This window comes from Melanaphis sacchari, unplaced genomic scaffold (genome assembly GCF_002803265.2).
Source record: "Melanaphis sacchari strain LSU unplaced genomic scaffold, SCAv2.0 Contig55_pilon_pilon, whole genome shotgun sequence".
Classification (NCBI taxonomy): Eukaryota; Metazoa; Arthropoda; class Insecta; order Hemiptera; family Aphididae; genus Melanaphis; species Melanaphis sacchari.
Window position 1 is genome coordinate 433,404 of NW_020271389.1, and position 21,003 is coordinate 454,406.

A 21,003-nucleotide genomic window follows, 5' to 3' on the forward strand; every position below is an offset into this window, starting at 1 on the left:
TCTAAAAGTATGAAAAAATATATGTTTCAATAAAAAAAAGACATTTTTTAATATATAATATTTACATATACATATGCATATATATAATTATGAATTAAATGTGTAATGTATAAAAAAAAAATAATATGAGGCGTCCATAAAATATTATGGTTGTTTATCAAGTAATTTATTTATTAAGTTAAGTTATTTCTAATACTTTAGTTAAAAACTATAGAATTTACTCAATTTAGTTATTAAATATTCTTTTTTATGGGCGCCTTAAAAATTTGACCATAGTTTAAGTTACTTTTACAACATTTTGTTTTCCTAAATTCATAAGCTTATACATAGTTTTAAGCTTCTATTGTTTCATTGACCAAATTTTAAAAAATGTTAACTGCCCTACCATTTTAGTTTTTACTTTATTTTTACTATTTTATATTATAAATTAATTTTTTTTTTAATAATTTTATGATATAAAAAATATTGTGTTTAACTGGTTTGTTGTGCTATTTAAAGAAAACTGGCCAAATAATTAATGTTTTGTTTTCTTTATACAAAAAACACTGGACTTAAATATATACTCAAACCTTGACCAATACACGTTCTCATAAAATAACATCTATAATTGGTAAGTGAAATGAGACAATTTAAATCAGTTGTTTGTGAAGTATAAGTTTAAATTTTCAGTTTAAATGTATAAAAATAAGCATTTATTTATTCTCTTGAAGTAATACCATATTATTATCCTTAAGTTAAACCTTATAAATTTGTATTGAATTATAATAATAGGTAATAGAATCATTTTACTAGAATAGATTTACCATGCAATTATGATACACGGTTTGTGGTAGGGATGAAAAGCAAAGCCATCCTACAACCAAAGTGTTCTAAGTGAATATGATAATATGTGAGTGATGCAATTAAATTTTTCTTTGACAAATAAAGTTTGCTCTGCCACAGTATTTGAGTACCTTTTGAGTACTTAACCATTTTAAAACTCGAAATTCTGAAAAAATTTTAATTGTTAACAATTATAGAATTGAAAGTAGCTGATACCTACTCTGCTATTTTTATGGAAATTTTTGTACCTCTTGATGCAAGTGTAAGTACCTAAATTACATTTTACCCTGTAGTTATTTATATTTTGTGATATAATTTAAAATTCAAATGATTCAAGTCATGACATATGACTTTTCTCATTCTTCATCATACATTCATACCACATAGAAGTCTGTTAACTTGTTAATTTTTAATCATGATTCATGACTCATGAGTGATAAATGTAAAAGAAGAACCCTAAAAGATTTTGAGTAACAATAACAATTTATTGTGATTGCTCAAAATTGTCTTTGTTTTACCACTAATACCACTTAGCATCATGTTTTAAACTTCTACTGTTGTTTTATTGACCTAATCAAAAAAACTATGTTAACTATCCCATCATTTTAGTTTTATATTATTTACTTAACTATTTCAGTTCTAGACTAATTTATTTTTAAATATTATTGTGTTTAATTAATTGAATGTGCTAAGTATTTAAAGAAATCTAACTGAGTTATTGTTTTTTATTTTTTTTTATTATTATTTATACAAAACACACTGAACTTAAATGTATGCTAAAACTTTGACCATTTTCATTAAAGTCTCGTAGAACAACATCAACAATTGGTAAGCGAGACGGGCGATCAGTTGTATATGAAATTGTTGTTTTTTTCCATTCGTCTGACCGAGTCTACAAAAAAAAAAAAACAGAAATTATGAAATATTAATTGTAAAATATGTATAGTATAACTATCATTTACAAAATATACAATTACCTTGCATTCATCTTCAATAGCAGAGTATTTCATTTTTGGATTCCCTCTAGGAGTAATATCGGCATCGTTAAATCCAACTAGTTTCAATCCTTTTTTGTATGATTTGTTTTCCACATCAAAATAGCCAATTGATTTTTTACAGTGATATGTTAAATTTTGAGTAGCTGATTCCGATAATAGTTGTAAAAAAGTGATTTGATTGCTATCAGCTTTATATGATATCTAAAAGAAGGCATTTAATTAGAATTGGCTGTGATTGTTTACACTATTTACAACCTGTCCAGTATTTCCAAATTCAGATAACCAAATTTCAGATTGATGATTTCTATTTCCAAAATCGGCAAAATCTATTGGTCCTATATGATCTGGCTGAGGTTTTATACATGTACTCTTTGTAATGTGATCACATCGTACGAGCACCGCGTCACGAACATCTCCTTCATTGGGATCCACCCAATATTCTCCTAAAATCGTTTGTATTTTATCAATCGTATAAAAATTATTAAAAAAAAAATTTCCTACCGCTTTCAAGAGAAGGATAAGCTGCATATAAATCTTTACATGTCTTGGCTGGGCTATCTTTTTCACCGTTTGGTTTCTTAAACTTCTCAAATGACGTTTTCAATTTTTTATACGCATTGAATATTAATTCACGTCTTTCCGTTTCTGTCATTTCGGGTTGATCTTGATGTGTACCATCATTTGGTCCCTATTCCAATTATAAGTTAATATCTTAAAAAAAATAATTAATTTTAATTCTACCTTGTTATGTCCTTGAGTTAATAATGCGGAAAGCGCAGCCATATCATAAGCCAATGCTTCACCTGGAGGTCCGGGTGGTCCAGGTAAACCAGGTGCTCCTGGTATTCCATCAGAACCTCGTTCACCAGTTAGTCCTTAAATATTTATCATGATTTATTTTTTTACATTTAAAGAGTCAAATAACAATGATATTCTTACCCCTAGGACCCGGTTGTCCTGCTAAACCTGGTAACCCAGGATTTCCATCTTGTCCCGGGGGCCCTAATAAAAATTAAGAATTATTTTTAATTACACAAAACCTATTATTCTAATATTAAATAGAGCTACTATTACCTTTTGATCCTGGATCACCAACAGGTCCAGGGGGTCCAGGATACCCAATATTACCTAATAAAAATAATAAATTATAAAATATATTTTGTTTTAAATAGCATACAGCAATGTTGATCTAGTTATGGCTGTTTTTTTAAATAATCTTTAATTGTTAAAATTTTTACCCTTTTGACCATCAGCTCCTGGGGCACCTGGTAGTCCTTGTAAGCCCATTAGGCCCTTATGACCTGTATAAATCATAAAATCATAAATCATAATGCATTATCTAAACTAAGCAAAATATATTATTTAATTGCATGTCATGAATATATTGTTTTAGAAATACTAATTAATGCCTACTACGTGTAATATAGTATTCTAATGTAATACAATACCTTTCATCCCTTCAGGACCTATTTCTCCTTTATCTCCCTTTTCTCCTTGAACTCCAGGAGGGCCTGCTTTACCTCTTTGACCCTAAAATTAAAGTATACTACAATAAAAGCTTACATATGCGGATGTGGAAACTAATTAAATGAATTAGGTACTTTAACTTACAGGAGGTCCTTCTACACCTTGAGGGCCATTTTCACCACGTAAACCTCGTTCGCCTGGGTTCCCGATTGGACCAGGTAATCCTTGTGGACCCTACATTTTAATGTAATAATCGATAAATAAATACGTGTAGGTATATATTTTTTGGTAATAATATATAACTTACAATCATTCCTGGTGATCCTGGACTACCTAGATTACCAGGTGATCCTGGTGGACCTGAAATAATATTATTTAACGTAAAAATTAATTTATTGAATAAATAAATAGGTTAATAAAAAAAAAATTATTTTGATAAATTTTATATATTTTTTCATGCAAAAGTGATAGATACAAATAAAATGCTGAAAAGAAACTAATTTCTTTTGTTGTTCAACGATTGAAAATACGTAATTTTTAAATTGCATTTTTCATATTTTTATTTACTCTCACATAATAATACCATGTATACCTAAACTATATATTTAAATATAAACTATGTTAATTTTTAAAATTTTTAAATTAAAATAGATTTCAGATTCTAATCAGAGAAATGAATGTATTGGTTTTATAATGTATTTTTCGTTGAAATTATCAACTTTTTAGTTTTTTCTTACAGGTTAAAAAAAATATCGAATATACAGTAACTAATATATTTTTTAAATGCGTTAAATGTAGTTGACAATTAATAACATTTTTATTTTGATACCGAAGTTTAAAAAATAGTGTAACTTAAATAATGATATGTTTTATTTTTTATAGATATTTTAAGTTCTTATTTTGAGAATATTTGATATTTAATTGAAAAATAATGTATAATAATTATTAATTAATAATAGAGGCAATTAAACCATTGACTATTTTTAAATGAGTATTTATAATCAATAACTCGGCCGTAATGTAGTTATATGTATGATTTACAAAATAAAATTGTTATTTTTTTCTCCAGTTTTTAAGTAATGTTTAGTGAATTTTTAAATCATTGGTACATTTTCTATCTTAAGTTATAAGATCAGAATTAATTAAGATTCTAACCTTTATCTCCTGGTCTTCCGCTGATTCCTGGTGCTCCAGGTAAACCAGTAGCTCCATCTTGACCTCTTTCACCTACAAAATATATAAATAGTATATAATTATTAATTCCTAATTTTATTTACAGATAACAAATAACTGTAAAACATCATATTAACATATTATAGTATTAATAAGTATTAAAAATTTTATAAATTACAAACCTTGAGGTCCCGGTGGACCTGGAGGACCGGATAAACCTTGAATTCCCTAAATAATATTATGCAATTTATTAATTTAAATTCAAATGTAATATTCAGTAGATATAGTACCTGTGAACCATCTGATCCTGGTTTTCCTGGAGATCCCTTTTCGCCCTTTTAATAAATTTAAATACATTAGTATAAAACAATAAATAATAAATGATGATAACACGATGAATATGAGTATTAGATTATAAACATATATAGAAAATATATGGATTTGTAAACCAAGATGTTCTAAATTTTTATTCAAATGTTTAAATTAAAATTATTTCAAAACCATGATTATCTATACCGCTATATAGATAACGACGATTAAAAAAATGCAAGTATAATTTTTTTAAATACCTTTTAAACAGAAGTAATAATGTTAAATATTTTAAAAGAAATAAAGCAAGAAAAAATTACAGTTCAAATGTTGTCATCTATTGAGCAACACAATAAAATATAATTATTATACTTACTGGTAGTCCTTGTGTTCCTCGCATTCCGATTGGTCCTTGACTGCCTGGAACTCCTGTTAATCCTCTGAAATAATATAGTAAAAATATGTTCAAAATATAAAAGGTTATACTTAAAACCAATTTTGTTTTTTATCTTTGTACGAGATAATTTTTTAGTTAGGTACCTTCATGAAATAAAAAATGTAAAATAAATATAAATATACTATAATCACCTTTCTCCTACAGCTCCTTGGGGACCAATTGGTCCTGGGGGTCCAGGAGCTCCATCTGCACCAGTTTCACCTTTGGGACCTACAATTTTATTGTATTTTATTTTTCACTATCAAATTTAACATTAATTATATGTATTTATTTTGATTGAGTAAGAATAGCTGGTACATAATTATAAAATTTGAGCTATTGTTATCAATTTTATTAATTTTTTTTTTTTAGTATGTTTATTAATTATTTGCTAAAATCGCATATTACCATCTAATCCACGTAAACCTGGTGCTCCAACATTTCCTGGCATGCCCTGTTTACCCGGTTCACCTTGCCATCCTTTTGCTCCAACCAAACCTATATTGAAAATAACATAATGTCTGCTTTTAATATGGAATCTAACAGTTTTTATATCATGCTTCACTACTATTATGTAATACCTGGTGGTCCTGGAGGTCCAGTTGGCCCAGGATATCCCTAAAGTGTTATAATAATATAATTTATGCAAGTTATTAATAAATGTATAAATAATGAATCAATTTATAGGTAGGTAATTATTTTTACTTGTGGCCCTCGTTCTCCAACTCTACCGGGTATTCCCATTAACCCTATATCACCCTTACTACCTTGATCTCCGCGACTACCTAAAATTAAAAAAAAAATTTAAATAATCATAAATTGGATAAATTATATTGCTATGCATTTATAAAAATCGTATCCGCTTGATGCCAATTCTTTTCATTAAGAGTTGGGTGGTTTATTGTTAGGAAAATATTTCACAAATAATCGTTACCATTATAAAACGTAGGTACGATATGTGTATGAACATGTTTATTGTATACCTTTTCTATTTACAATTAATCTATTGTAGTTAATTAAAATATTTCAATTTAAGAATGGTCTGAATCTTTACAACTATGTATATTTACGAGTACCTATATATACAATTATACATCTAACACTAAATAAATAGATACGTTTTAAGAAATAATCTTACATTCTTATTCAATATAAATAATCACCTTTTGGACCAATTAAACCCACAGCACCGGTAAGGCCAGGTTCTCCCATTTTTCCAATTGGTCCGGGATTTCCTTGCTCGCCTTTCATTCCTGTATTCAATACATTTTTTTAACACTGAATAACATTGTAATTATAATTTTTACTTGTAATTAATTAAGATACTAACCTATATCTCCTCTATCACCTTTTGGACCTGGCATACCTATGTAATATTTTAAAATAATGTATTTTTAATAACTTTCTTTTATATGCTATAATATACTCAATAGTCATACCTACTGATCCTGGTGATCCAGGGAAGCCTTGAACACCTTGAGGTCCAAATGGCCCTCTCTCGCCAGGTGTGCCTAAAAAAGTATTTAATGAAAATAAAATAATTTTCAAATTTTCTCTGTAGATAAGTAGATATTAAAGTTGTTATATAATACATGCTATTTCACAATTTTTAATTTTGATTTATGTTATACCAACCTGGTGCACCGGGTTCTCCTGGTGGTCCTGTAGATCCGGGCTCACCTCGTTCAGCTGGTTCACCAGGTGGACCAATTGGACCAACAAACCCTTGAGGCCCTCTTTCTCCGGCAGGACCTTTATTAATTAATTTTTAAATTGTTAGTTATTAGTTTTAGTAGATATATTTTATTTTAACAACAAACTAGAATTTAATTGAGACAAATTAAATAATTATATAATAATAATTTATTATACGTATTTAGTTTCTATGATTTGATAATTTAAAAATAATTATTAATTAATTTTTTTATCCAGGTTATTAAATGTGAGCCAACTGTGTGCATTTTACTTATTAAATAATAAAAATTTAGTAATATTTTAAAACAAATAATGTTAACTCTACATTACCTAAATCTTTTAAATTTGAATTATTACAATATTAAACATTAATAAATAATTTTAAACATTTACCCGGTGAACCTGATGGTCCTTGTGCTCCAGTAGAACCTATAATAATAGATAATTAATTTTAGGATTTAAAGTTTACAATACATTATTAAAATAAACTACACACCTCGTTCCCCTTTCAAACCAGATGGTCCTTGATCACCTCTTAACCCAGGTATACCCTAAATATATATTATGTAAAATACATTTGTGTCATTTATATTTCTCAAAAAAAAAAAAAAAAAATAACTATAGTTATAAATTATTTTACTAGTATAATATACTTGTACCAAATATTCATTACTTTTATTATAACAAATGAATAATATTTGTAATAAAAAAAAAAAACTATAGTCTATACATTTATACATTTATGAATAAAAAAATTTGAATGATTAGAAAATGTATTTAAATTTACCATTAGTCCTGGTGATCCTGAATGTCCTTTGTCACCTTTAATTCCTTGTAGTCCCTAGAATGTACAAAATATGTTTAATTAAATTTAGATAGCTTATTATATTGTTCATATTTAGCATTAAGTGATAAATTTTCAAATAAAAGACTTACGGTTGGCCCATCAGGACCAGCTATTCCTGGTTCTCCTTTAACTCCTTGTAGTCCTGGATGACCAATAGGGCCTCTCTCACCTAAAATTTATTTTTAACAGATTATATCAAAATATTATATAATAAAAATTAATCACTACTTCTTATTATTATTTGGTATATATTTTATAATCAAATATTAATAGTTTTTAGTTTAAATAATTTTAACACAAAAACTTAATATGAGTAAACTTATAAAACTAAATAAATATTTTTAGAATTATTATTATAAAATAATTATCATATACTAACCGGGAAATCCACGTTCACCTCTAGTTCCTGGTTCACCCGCTTTTCCTGCATATCCTTGTTGGCCTATATAAAAAATACAAAAATAAACATAATGTGTTATTAAATTCGAAATAAAATTAATTATTCAATAAATTTACCTTGTTCTCCATCTTTACCAGGTTGGCCCGGATTACCAGGTACTCCTGGTACACCCTAAATTAAAGAAATGTGCAATTTAAGTATTGAATATATTATGTACATAGTACATATTTAATCTCAATTTTAAGTATACTCTAATCAGTACTAACTTGTGAACCAATAGACCCGGGTGGACCAACTGCTCCTCTCTCACCATCCAACCCTGGCTTACCAGGTATACCTTCAAATATCAAATATGTATTAAATTATGCAATTTGATAGTAATATAACTGAATGATATGAATACAATTAAAAAAAAAAAGTTAAAATATGTTATAAATATCTTATAATTTACAATTATATAATCTAATAAATGTTGTTACTTTTTTAGAAATATGTACTATTGAGAATAATAATATATATAACTATTTAGAATTTTAGAGTTTACTATCTAGTACCTATACATAAAATAGTAAAATTATGGTATTATACTTACCAGGATTGCCTGGAGGTCCTTCTTTTCCTAAATCACCTTTGGGTCCTATAAAATAAAATATTAAATTCATATTATACAATTTAATTTTTAACTAGCTGAATAATAGAATTGAACCATAGTAAAGTAATTTTTCTTACATAATTGTAGACAATTTACTCAAAATTTTCAACTGTATAAACTTTTAATTAAATGCGTGTGATTAGAGCTAACTATGTAGTATAAAAATAGCATAGTCAACGTTTAATGATTTTCCGACACACTAACACTTAACAGTGATTCTCAAAATATTATGCTATTTATAAACTAAGCCCCTATAATAATTTAACTATAATATACATATCTAACACGGTACTGTTAAATACTATGACGTTAACTTTAAAGCGCGCTTTATAAATGGTAAAATGTATTGTTTTTTTTAATAAATACTCTAGTTAATGTACAAGTGGTTTGTTTTTATATCAGTTGTCAGTTAATGGGCAGTTATCGGGCTGAATAAATCAATTACTCATAAATAGCAATAACACATTGATATTATACTAGAATAGTACACTATGAATTATCTGACAATAATATTATTATTAAGTATTATTATATAATTATAAAAATGAGTAGTAGACGGCGCTAAGAGTAGGCATTTTAGCTACATTTCGGTATAGGTGTTTTAATGCACATTATGAGTATTAATAAATTATTTTTGTATACGTATAGGTACAAATAAAAATTATGACGAATAAAAAAAAAAAAAAAAAATGTTTTTATTAAAGGTTTAGGATTTCTATTTTTTTACTCAATTGTCATTTTTTATTATAAATTAAATTCATACAAACCTGGTGCTCCAGGAGGTCCGACTTCACCAGCTGCTCCTGGTTCTCCCTGTTTTAATAAAATTAATTATTTCCATAGGTAGTATAATATATTTATAGAATATAAGTATGTTTTATATATTGTATTATGTACAATTTGTTATACATTTATACAAAACATAGTGATTCTTTAATAAGAAAATTGATATGTTTTTTAAAACCATTTTTATCACGTAATTTAAATAAATTCTTCACATTTTGGAAACAAGTATATATTTTTAATTTTTTAACATTTAACTTTTAAATATTAAATGATAAAATTTTTATATTGAAATAACTTGAAATAGTGTGAAAAGTTTATATTTTCTGAAAACACTATCATTTACATAGACAATATACCATACATTTAAAAAAAATGAAAAATAACTTTTTATAATTTTATATATATATATAATATATTTATTACCGTTTAAACTTAAAAAGGATATAAAGTTATTAAAAATAGATAAAATATCTGATAACTCAGATGTTGATTTTATAGGTATTGATTTTGTTTTATCGAATATCTTATTGATGCAGAAAATGTCAACAATATTAAAGATATTTAAATAATTTTAATATTTTTTTTAATTTATCATTAGTTTGTACTTAATCTTTGCCATACAGTAAATTAACACTCATTGTTTTTCTAAAATAAAGTCATATATACTTAATACTTAAACTTCATAACAGATACCATTGTCTATTAAACAATCAAAAATATTTAACTAATTATTCAATGCATCAAAGTACAAAATGTTCTGATTTATCAATTTATAAATATATGCTCTTGATAAGTTAAATAACCAACGTTCTCAAGTATTATATTATTTGACTAGATAGTTATCAATAATGTCAAAATTTACGATTTTGACAACAATAATTTTCAAACAATTTTTATGCAATAAGTATACTTACAGTTAAACCTTTATCGCCTGGTGGACCTATTGGTCCTGGTAAACCTTGCAGACCTGGTGATCCTGGTTCTCCAATCTAAAAATTAAAAATTTTTTAAATCAATCATTACATGATATATAAATTTCATAAATATTATAAGTACATAACATTTATTTGTACATTACAATTCGAAATAAAATAAATTGTTATAATTTTTATGTACATGTTATTACGAATTATCAGTAATGATTTATATTAGTTATTTAAAATGCTTTATTGTGCGATAATGCAATAGTTTTACCTTTCCATCTGCACCAGGTATACCACGTTCACCTGGTGGTCCAGGCTTTCCTGGAGGTCCTGGCTTACCTATAGATCCACTCAATCCTTGAAGACCTAAGTATCATTTTAGATAATATATGTAAATATATTTATAAGTAGATATAGATTATGAGATTTCAAACCTGCCATGCCCGGTCTTCCAGTGTCACCAACAGCACCTACAAAATTTACAATTATTTTGAACTTGTTTATTCATACAAATCCTATATCCGATAAATAATACCTTTTGGACCAGGAGGTCCTTCTGATCCTCGATCACCCATTGATCCTAAAAATCATCAATAGTAAATTATTTTTTTACATAGGTCAAACCTATTACAAAATATAAAAATATTGTGTAATGCTGACTACATAAATATAATGTATATATAATAATTATATACTTATATATAGTAAATTTAAACATAACTGTTTGTCATTATAATTTTTACATTTAATATTAATTAATATTATAGTATCCAAGTTAATACCTTTGGTTCCTGGTGATCCGTCTGGACCAGGTAATCCACGTTCGCCTGAAAATAAAAATATATAGGTACATATTATTATGTATAATAAGTAGAAATATATTTTTTTAGATAATAAAATATAATTAATCTAGTTTTTAAATTACCTGGCAAACCACGTTCACCTTGAATTCCAGTTAATCCTCGAGGACCTTCAGAACCTAAATAAAATAAAATAATATTTTCATAAATATATTATGAATACCTGATGTTTTTTTTCGATTAAAAATAAACTTGATATTTTATTAAAATAACACATATTTATCATCATCATTTTAAATAAAAATATTTATTTAATTTACCTTTTCTGCCTCGTTTACCTTCCGGCCCATCAATACCAGGCAATCCTCTTGGGCCAGGAGCTCCTAATCATAGATTAATTTCAATATATTATTTAAAATTTTATTTTATAACTAAAATTAGTTATTTTATCAAAAATTATTATACATAAATATATAAACAAGAAACATTTAAATATAATACTAAAAAAAAAATGCATCTTACCAGTTTCGCCCTTTATTCCTGGTTCTCCCTTATAACCACGTTCGCCATTTAATCCCTTAAAGAAAAAATAAGTAATATAATTAGTACTAATAATATTTTTAGAATTAATTATACGTTTTTTAACTTACGTCAGCTCCTTTTATACCAGGTGGTCCAACACTACCTGGTTCCCCTGGAGCACCTCGAGGTCCCGGAAAACCAGATGGACCAATGGGCCCACTAGCTCCTAAAATATATATTTTCCAAAATTAGGTTTGTATTGAATATTACTTTTAATTTAATTGTATAAACTTAATTTATGAATAACTAATATTAAAATCTGTGTTTAATAAATCATAATATCTAATAATTTAATTTTTTTAATTATACGAAATATGTATTGATAATTTTGATACTTTATCTAAATAACCATATATAATACCTGGACTGCCTTTTTCTCCTGGATTACCATCTTTTCCTGGTGTTCCCGGAATACCTATACATTTTATTTTATATTAATCAATTTATTTTAAGCTTATAATTCATATAATATTTATTATCATTTCATTTATAAATACTTGCTGGTTTAAAATTTAAAGATTAAAGCAAATATAATAAATATGAATTATTTATGGCTGAAATGTATATATAAGTTATGATAATACGCAATAAATATTGTATTGTTTACATACCTGGTTCGCCTGTTTCACCAGATTTTCCAGATTCACCTCTTGGTCCTTGCAAACCGAAACTACCCTGTAATAATTAAAAGACATATTTTTTTATTAGTTTTAGGTTTATAACAATAATAATAATAATTTGATTTTAAATAACAATATCCACCATGAATGATATACCATAGTATAATTATTATTAATTTCTATAATTTCTATGAACGTCACATACCTTTGGTCCTGGTAAACCTATATCTCCTTTTGCACCAATCTATAATTAAAAATCTTTACATTAAAAATATGGGTCTATTTAATTTTTTAACTTAAAAACATATTTATATTTATAGAATTATGAGACGAGTATACTCGTACAATTAAATGTAATACAATTATTAGTTCTATTAACAATTTTAAAATAATATAGAATATTTGATAATAATTAAATTAACAAAAAAACTTAATATGAAAACATTTATTGTAATATGAGTATAATAACATACCGAACCCGGAAATCCTGGTGGACCAGCTTTCCCAATATTTCCTGGAGGACCAATAGCTCCGGGTAAACCATCAGCACCTAAATTTTCAAATTTAGTACGCATATACGTAGATAATAATTTACTTTATTATATATTTAAATATTTAATTTATCGAGATTGATAATTAATGATTAAATAAGAAATAATAAATAAATATAGTAAATTATGTATTATCTTCATTACTATATATATATCAATTTATATGCCATGTTAATATCATTAGATTTGGTGGTGTTACAAATTTTTAAATAAAAAAAAAATATTGAAGATTTTTAACGTATTGTGAAAACATATTAGTTTTACTAAAATAATAAAATTCTTTTATAATACAGCATGTTTTGGAAAAAAAATATTTAAAACATTTTTTCTTGTAAGATTTGTACTAAAACTTCATAAGTATTACAAAATTTTTAGTTTTTATTAATTAATTATATTATAATTAAATGTAAGCAGACCTCGAATGCCTGGTGGTCCAGGAGGTCCTTCTCTGCCTCTTTCTCCTCGTGCGCCAATAGGACCCTGCATTAAAATTCGTAAATAATAAGACATCTATAATGACAAATTGCATAGAAAAACTTATACATAATATTGTATAGTTAAAGTTAACATATTTTAATTATTATTTCACTGATCAAAGTATTATAAGAAACAAAAGTTTTAGTAATCGTTCAAATTATGTAAATTGTTACACTTTGATTTAATGATTTTTCTACAACATTTAAAAAATAATTATCATACTGAACTTGAAATAACTCATAAAACTTATTAACATGATAAATATATTTTTAAATTCTGAGCGTATAGTAATGAATAAACGTAATGTAATAAATATTCTTGGTAACTTAAGATCATTTTGCGTATAGGTGCAAAGTTTTATAATTTAATTTAAATTTAATATATCTAGTTTGTGAGGTATCAATGATGAAGAAACACGATCAAAATTAAAAAATAAAGAAAAGTTTCTGCAGCTCTGGTGTGAAAAAACTATACTTTTGTGAAGCACAAGCTTATAAAATACCTACCAAACGGCCGTATTAATATTATTCACATGCACAAAATGTATTTTTATTATGCTACGCCATAACGACAATCGTCAAAATAACAACACACCATATTGCATATTATACTATTTTTCTAAATTTATTTTTATTTTATTATTCTAAATGTTTAAAAAAAACCCAAGTACATTATTATTGATATGTTCATAAAAAATTGTGTTCATTGACACAATAGGTACATATCGAAATACGCTTATTGTGCACCACCTTATGGAAATCCCATGAGTAGCTACTGTTTATATTATAAAATTATTATAAATTATATTGTACTTATGTCATATAGGCACTATTAATAATAGTTTAAATTGTTAATCTCAAATGAAAATAATTTATTGTTATTGGAAATCTAATAAATTTATAAATTATTAGATACCAATAATTACAAGTTACATATATTTTTAAATTTTAGTTTATATTACCCAAAGTATTAGATTATAATACTTACTACTGATCCAGTAATGCCAGGTTGACCAGGAGACCCCATAGATCCTTTTTCACCGGTTGCTCCTGCAATAATAAATACAAACAAAAATTACCAAATGTATTTAAAAAAAAGTTAAACGAATATACATATTATTTTTTGTTGATAAAGGAATGTATTCGTAACAGATATTGTGTATTATTTATTATCTTAAAATATAAAAGTTTTATATAATGTGTAGTATGCAATCATTGCATTTTACTAAAACTTTTAAAATGAGTATAATAAAAATTTTAATTCCAGTAAAAAAAAATATTTTTTAAATACTATGAAACATGGTGATGTATGATATCGAAAACATAAGCCATTTTAAAACAAGATTCTTGGTTCAATAAATCATTAGGTATATATATATATATATAAACATATTATAGTTTACTTTATGGCCATATTAATAATAGTATAAATATATAATATCATTAAAAATTCAAAAGTAATTATAACATTAAAGTAGTATAGCATATACCTACATAGTATACATATAATAACGTTTCCGTATAAACTAATTTAGTGATAATAATAATGTAAATAAAAAAATTCTTTAAAAATAACAATAAATTACAGCACGAACAATAGTTTTAAGTTACTCATATATTACCTTGTTCGCCTTTTGCACCGTCGACGCCAGGGTAACCAATATGACCCTATAATTTAAAAATATAAATAAATACAATACAATTCTTTTTACTCACTATTACATAATTAATTTAAAATTTTTATGTAAACGGCGTATCGCATTTTCACCATGTTTTTCCCTGTAAATATCTTTCTTTGCAATCAATATTTTTAAACTGATTTAGAGAAACTAATTTTTTAAAAGCCCATATAATTGAATCGATTATTTTAGAAACCCGTTAAATGCAAATTTTAAAATTCCCAGTTTGCTGCAGAAATTCGTCAAATGCCATTTATTAATAGGTTTCTGAACTAAACACATTATTTGACCAAAAAACCATAGAGTTTCGATACTTGACGGGTTTTTGCACTAAACAAAGTGTTTTATTTAATAAAACAATAATCTGAATCTAACACATTTTTCATTATTTTGGCGTTTGACAAGTTTCTGAAATTATAACTTATAGACGTTTTGATTTATTCATTCAAACTCAAAATAAAAAAAAAAAATAACTTTTATTATCATATTTTTTGTAAAATTGTAAGTGATTACTGATTTTGTAGATCGAACATGAAATGTATGTTAATATTTTAAAAGTTAAAAAAATATTTACATTTTAAATAGATTTAAGTATAAATAGATTTTCAGGGTGTAGTTATAGAAGTTTCTTTAAAGTAGAAATAAAAGTGCAATAAAAAAGCATAGTTGGATACGTTGAATTTAATAAAACATTAAGGTAATACGAATACATATATATATATAAGTGTGTGTGTGTATTAAATACCTTCATTCCGGGTATACCTGGCATTCCAGGTAAACCTCTAGGTCCAGCAGGACCAATAGTGCCTGGTTGTCCTGGTTCTGCATCATGGCCTCGCTCGCCCTAAGATAATTATATACAAACTATTTTAAGACATTTAATATAACTTACACATAATTTACCTATAGTCAACTCATACATCTAACATATAAAATCTTATAAAATAATAATATTAAATGCCTTTAAATATTTTCAATTTTAATAAAATATATATTTATTATGAATTGAGCATGTATTCGGTATGCTTGCAATGTATACTTACATCCCTACCGGGTAATCCAGGAATACCTCTGGGCCCAATTGGGCCAGCAGGGCCTGGAGCACCTATATCACCAGTTTCTCCACGAGGACCCTTATAAAATATAAATCATTTTTTAAATAAAGAAAATTCGAAATAAATATTTTGTTTAATAGTATTAAAAAGTTAAAAACTAAATCATACTTGGAAACCTTGGGGCCCAGGAGGTCCTGGAGGACCAGGAGGTCCTCTCATTCCAACCGGACCAACTTGTGCTTGCATAGTGTGAAATGCTTCTGGCGGATAACCACTATTTATAGGACCTTTATCTAGATTTCCGTGAACTTGAGCTAATTGCTGGTAATATGTGCTAACATCCGGAACAGGTCCGGGAAGTCCAGGCATTCCTTAAACATATGTTTACTTTTAATTAAAGGTCTATTTCATAATTTAGCAATATAAATCAAAGGATTTTAACATGAAAATAAATGATAATGTTAGAAACGTTACGTATATACGTATATTAATTATTAACCTGGTACTCCCGGTGTACCCGGGACACCTCGATCACCATGTTGTCCAGGTTTTCCTGGTTCGCCTTGAAGGCCTGGTTCTCCCTAAGCAATTATATCATACAAATGTAGTTAGATGTTATTTACTATAGTTCCGTAATGACACTAGTTATAAAAAACGAACATGCATTTTAAATTAACGACGCTATATTAAAATATAACTATGATTACAGGTAATGTAAAACATTCTTTATTCTTTAATCATCACCTTAAACCACATATTTCGTTTCAATATTTATAAAGTTAATATTTTAAGTGTGGTATTTTTAGTATTTTAGGTATAAAACTATTTAACTATATCATGCTGGTACTTACTCGAGTAAGTGGTACTGAATAGAATGGCGCTATTGTTGTTGCTTTAAAAAAAGAAATAAAATTATAAAATAATATACCTATATATTTATATATCATACAAATTTGAAATTATAGTTGTTTTAATGAACTTACCTAATACTTGTTGGAAATTACTATCTATGGAAATTTGAGATTCTTTAATAAACTCTTGTTTTCTGTTCGTGACGGTTTTATTAAATGACGACCCATATGGTGTAATTTTCATTGGTTGTTTAAATGGCGGTTCACTAGTAAATTCTTCTACAGGTCGGGGTGGAATATATGAATTCCTAATTATTGTACTATATTCTGGTGTTCTAGTTGTATACGGCATTTCAGTGATATCAAATCTTTGAGATTCTTCTGGTATTTCTGCAGGTTTTTCTAATTTTAGGGTAGGTTCTTCGGGATTTTCAACTTGTTTTTCAAGGATTTCAGTACGTTCTTCTGGTATTTCCACGGGCACTTCTGGTATTTCCATTGGCTCTTCTGGCCTTTCGATAGGTTCATCTGGTCTTTCTGTGATTTCATTTGGACTTTCTGTAGATTCTTCTGGTCTTTCTGTTGGTTCCTCCTGTCTTTCTGTAGTTTCTTCTGTTCTTTCGGGAAGCTCTCCTTGTCTTTCTGTTGGGTTTTCCGACCTTTCCAGAGGTTCTTCCGGTGTATCTATTGGTCTTTCTTGAGGATTATCCGGTATTTCTGTTGGATAAATCGGTGTTTCTGGTTCTTGATCAGATCGTTGAGTCGTTAGATCGTCTTTATATCCATCTGGATACAGTTCCGGTTGATCGGGTTCTGTGGGTTGAATATCGTAAGGTGACTGTATAGGTGGTAGCGAAGTTGGAAGATATGAGTCCAACGAAGATTTATTCATTGATTCACCTAAAACAACGTTATTTTAATACACAATAGTATTTTCAATTTTTTTCTTCTTATTACTCATTAAATACTAGGAGATATTACTCAAGAAAATTAAATATTTAATTAACGATTCAATAAATAGTAATTATTTGTAGATATGAAAATAAATATTTGATTTCGTGTCCAAGATTTATACAGAATTCAAGAAAAACACAGAAAAGTATTATTTTTTTTTTCTGTTATCTTATCCTATTCATTAATTGTAAACTAAAAACAACAATTTTTTAAATACCTATTATAAATTATCGATGTATAATATTTATTGTTATTATTCTCATATTATTTATAATTTTACACGATGTTTTATAAATAAGCATAAAAGTGAACATTAAATATATGTTTATTAGTGTAACCTAATAATCATTATTTTATATAGGTAGTAACGATTTTTTTTAATTTTTAAACATGCAAATTAATTCAAATACTTTTTGATTAAGTAGCTATTAATTTATCTAATATTATACGATAATAGTAGATTTTATGTTTTAAAATAATACATTTAAAGTAAGATGTGTCACTCCAATGGAAAACTAATAGATAGGTATATAAAACTTTAATCTATTTCATTCAAATGACAATTTAGATGTTTGTGTCGGGATATATTTTATGTCATCGACAAAAATCTAATGCGTTCTTGCTTTATTATTGTTAATTAATATTATTCAATATGTAATGAGAAAAGAAATAATAATATTTAAAGTAAGGGTGTCTTAATTAATATTCCTCATAAGTTTAGCACGAAATTCAAATGAAGTGATAATCTATAATATAAAACAATTCAGACATCGAGTACATTATCCGTACGTAAAAATTATTACAATTTGAATACATGGTTGCATCTTACGTAATACGTCTACAGAAAATCGAAAGCATTTTTAAATTTTCCTGAAATTTCGCGGAAACCTGCAATTCCCATCTAGCCGTTACACCACTACTGCCGTGTGTACACTTTAATATTTATAGTAAAGCACACGCTGTGTACCTATATATTTTATGTCACGGGCGCTCTGTTTCAAGACGTCATCGAGTCACAAAGTCACACTTTTCTAAATCATAGGTAGGTACAGGAGATCGAAAATAATAATACTAACAGTAATAACAACAATCTCTCGTCTCGTATTGTGCAGCATAACACAACACACGTATTGTGCGTAAATTATGTACAATCAACTCTGGATAATTCAAACCTTCAATAATTCGAAACTTTCGGTAATTCGAAGTAAGTGCTCGTTCTCTTGAATACCTCGCGGTAATTCTTATAAATACCGTTCTTTTAAGTACATTCGGCAATTCGAAATCAGATTTTGTGAAAACTGGCCACTAAAACGCGACAATTCGAAGTTTCATCTGTTCAACGTCCAGTAATTCGAAATTTCGAAGTTTACTCGACAAACACATTTCTCATAACCTTTTTGTTGATAATTTACTATACCACCCAATCTGGTGAAATTTTATGTGTAAATATACAGCACGTACAATAATAAAAAAACAAATTTTTTTTCTCAACTCTCGGTAATTCGAATTTATTTTTCGCTCTCGATATTTCGAACTGCTCGGCAATTTGAACTACTCGGCAATTCGAAATCGTTCAAGTCTCGCCAACCTCGAATCATCGAGAGTCGACTGTAAGTATACATCGCATATTTCCGGAAATCGTGCCGTTGCGAGAGACCATTTTTTTCTGATATGTATTTCACTCTCCCCCTTCCCCTTTTAAAATCACAAAATTCGTGAGACAAACATTAAAACCGTTTTGCACGGAAACCGTTGTGATCATATTATAATTATATAATATAATCGTGACGTATGCCTTTTCGGCATTTTCCCCCACCCCAAGGGGTCGTACCACTCGAAATCACAACAATTTTAATATCGCGAGTCATCAAATAAAATAATGCGACGAAAATATCGTACGGCGGTGGTCGGGAACGACTGCAGACGGGAACGTTTTCGCCGTGGTCGTCGTCGTCGGCGGCGGCGGCGGCGGCGGAGGCGGCCCGCTTCGCGAATCCCCTTCGTATGCGCTCTGTCTCGCGCGTCGTCGAGTCTTCGGCGGCGCCGGCCGCGGCCGTGGCTTTGGCCGCGGCGGCGTCCGCGTCCGGCGTCGGCTGACCCGTCCGCGGCCACCGTCGACCCGGGCCGGACGCGCAGTCTATCGTGACGGCGGGCCTCCGCGTCGGCCGCCAGCAGCAGCAACAGCAGCAGCACCACCGTCGCGCAGGCCAGCCGCGGCGCGCGGGCCGCGGCGGTACTCGTCGGGCCGCGGCGCATCAGGCGGCGGCGGCCACGCGAAAACACGCAAACAGATGCGGCGGCACGCGCGCGGGACAAGTCGAATCACCGGCAGGAGCACCCGCAGAAGCACACGGGCGAACCTAAGCGGCGGAGATGGAGCGCGCGTATGCGGCGTGGACGACGACGTTGCGGTAAAGCGCGCGGGACGACACGACGTGCAATCGGTACGGCGGTCCGCGCCAATGTGAAAACTGAAGACGTTGAAATACAAATCGCCGGCGCGCGCCCGACACGCGCCGTATGTGCGCGCACCGGCGCATCGATGCATCTGATTATCGTTTGATAAAATTTAATAATATTATAATATTGTGTGTTCCGTTCATATCGAACTCCGTCCGCAGTCTGTACTGCGCCGCCACCCGCCGCCCGCCGTCGTAACACATCATTTAAACATATTCAATCTATGAAACTGTTATGTGATCGCGCGGATCGCGCCCACACGGAGCCGGCGACGGTCCAATGACCCCCTTCGGCCGACAGGGCCGACTCCCGGCCGGTAGACTCGCGGCCGTCGGTCCGCAGCTGCGTCGGCGATAAATGTAATATTTTACGCGAGCGCTACTCGTTGCGATCGTAATTTATTATTATAAATGTGCGATTGACGAAGACGACACAGATGCATAAACCGTTGAAACCATAAAAACTAT

The 21,003-nt window shown here is 28.7% G+C and overlaps 1 protein-coding gene across 1 annotated transcript; it reads right to left on the bottom strand.

Moving 5' to 3' along the window:
• Positions 1 to 1,537: 1,537 nt before the first annotated feature.
• On the bottom strand, positions 1,538 to 20,069 carry LOC112599819 (collagen alpha-1(I) chain-like). Its single transcript, XM_025346880.1, has 55 exons — positions 19,976 to 20,069; positions 17,255 to 18,022; positions 17,123 to 17,163; positions 16,771 to 16,852; positions 16,440 to 16,642; positions 16,260 to 16,349; positions 15,962 to 16,060; positions 15,160 to 15,205; positions 14,526 to 14,587; positions 13,478 to 13,541; positions 12,984 to 13,060; positions 12,716 to 12,754; positions 12,502 to 12,565; positions 12,252 to 12,305; positions 11,959 to 12,056; positions 11,831 to 11,885; positions 11,629 to 11,691; positions 11,434 to 11,487; positions 11,291 to 11,335; positions 11,044 to 11,088; positions 10,943 to 10,978; positions 10,780 to 10,874; positions 10,500 to 10,574; positions 9,567 to 9,612; positions 8,740 to 8,784; positions 8,414 to 8,484; positions 8,264 to 8,318; positions 8,127 to 8,189; positions 7,837 to 7,916; positions 7,688 to 7,741; positions 7,397 to 7,451; positions 7,294 to 7,329; positions 6,841 to 6,957; positions 6,645 to 6,716; positions 6,536 to 6,571; positions 6,369 to 6,458; positions 5,911 to 5,990; positions 5,787 to 5,823; positions 5,614 to 5,703; positions 5,358 to 5,436; positions 5,146 to 5,209; positions 4,751 to 4,795; positions 4,643 to 4,688; positions 4,443 to 4,514; positions 3,595 to 3,647; positions 3,432 to 3,521; positions 3,269 to 3,350; positions 3,059 to 3,121; positions 2,895 to 2,948; positions 2,760 to 2,822; positions 2,562 to 2,695; positions 2,322 to 2,508; positions 2,076 to 2,263; positions 1,800 to 2,021; positions 1,538 to 1,714 (listed from the first exon to the last, which is right to left on the bottom strand). Exons 2-55 carry the CDS (start codon positions 18,012 to 18,014, stop codon positions 1,568 to 1,570), a joined length of 4,863 nt encoding a protein of 1,620 aa, XP_025202665.1. The 5' UTR covers positions 18,015 to 18,022; positions 19,976 to 20,069; the 3' UTR covers positions 1,538 to 1,567.
• Between the last annotated feature and the right edge of the window lie 934 nt (positions 20,070 to 21,003).

Bases quoted from the DNA above. Each gene is read 5' to 3' on its own strand.
- LOC112599819 (XM_025346880.1), bottom strand. From the start codon at position 18,014: ATGAATAAATCTTCGTTGGACTCATATCTTCCAACTTCGCTACCACCT. The intron at 6,717-6,840 runs GTTGGTATAACA...ATACTTTTTTAG, and splicing joins AGGAGAACCCGGTGCACCAG to GCACACCTGGCGAGAGAGGG. The intron at 3,522-3,594 runs GTAAGTTATATA...ATTAAAATGTAG, and splicing joins CAGGATCACCAGGAATGATT to GGTCCACAAGGATTACCTGG.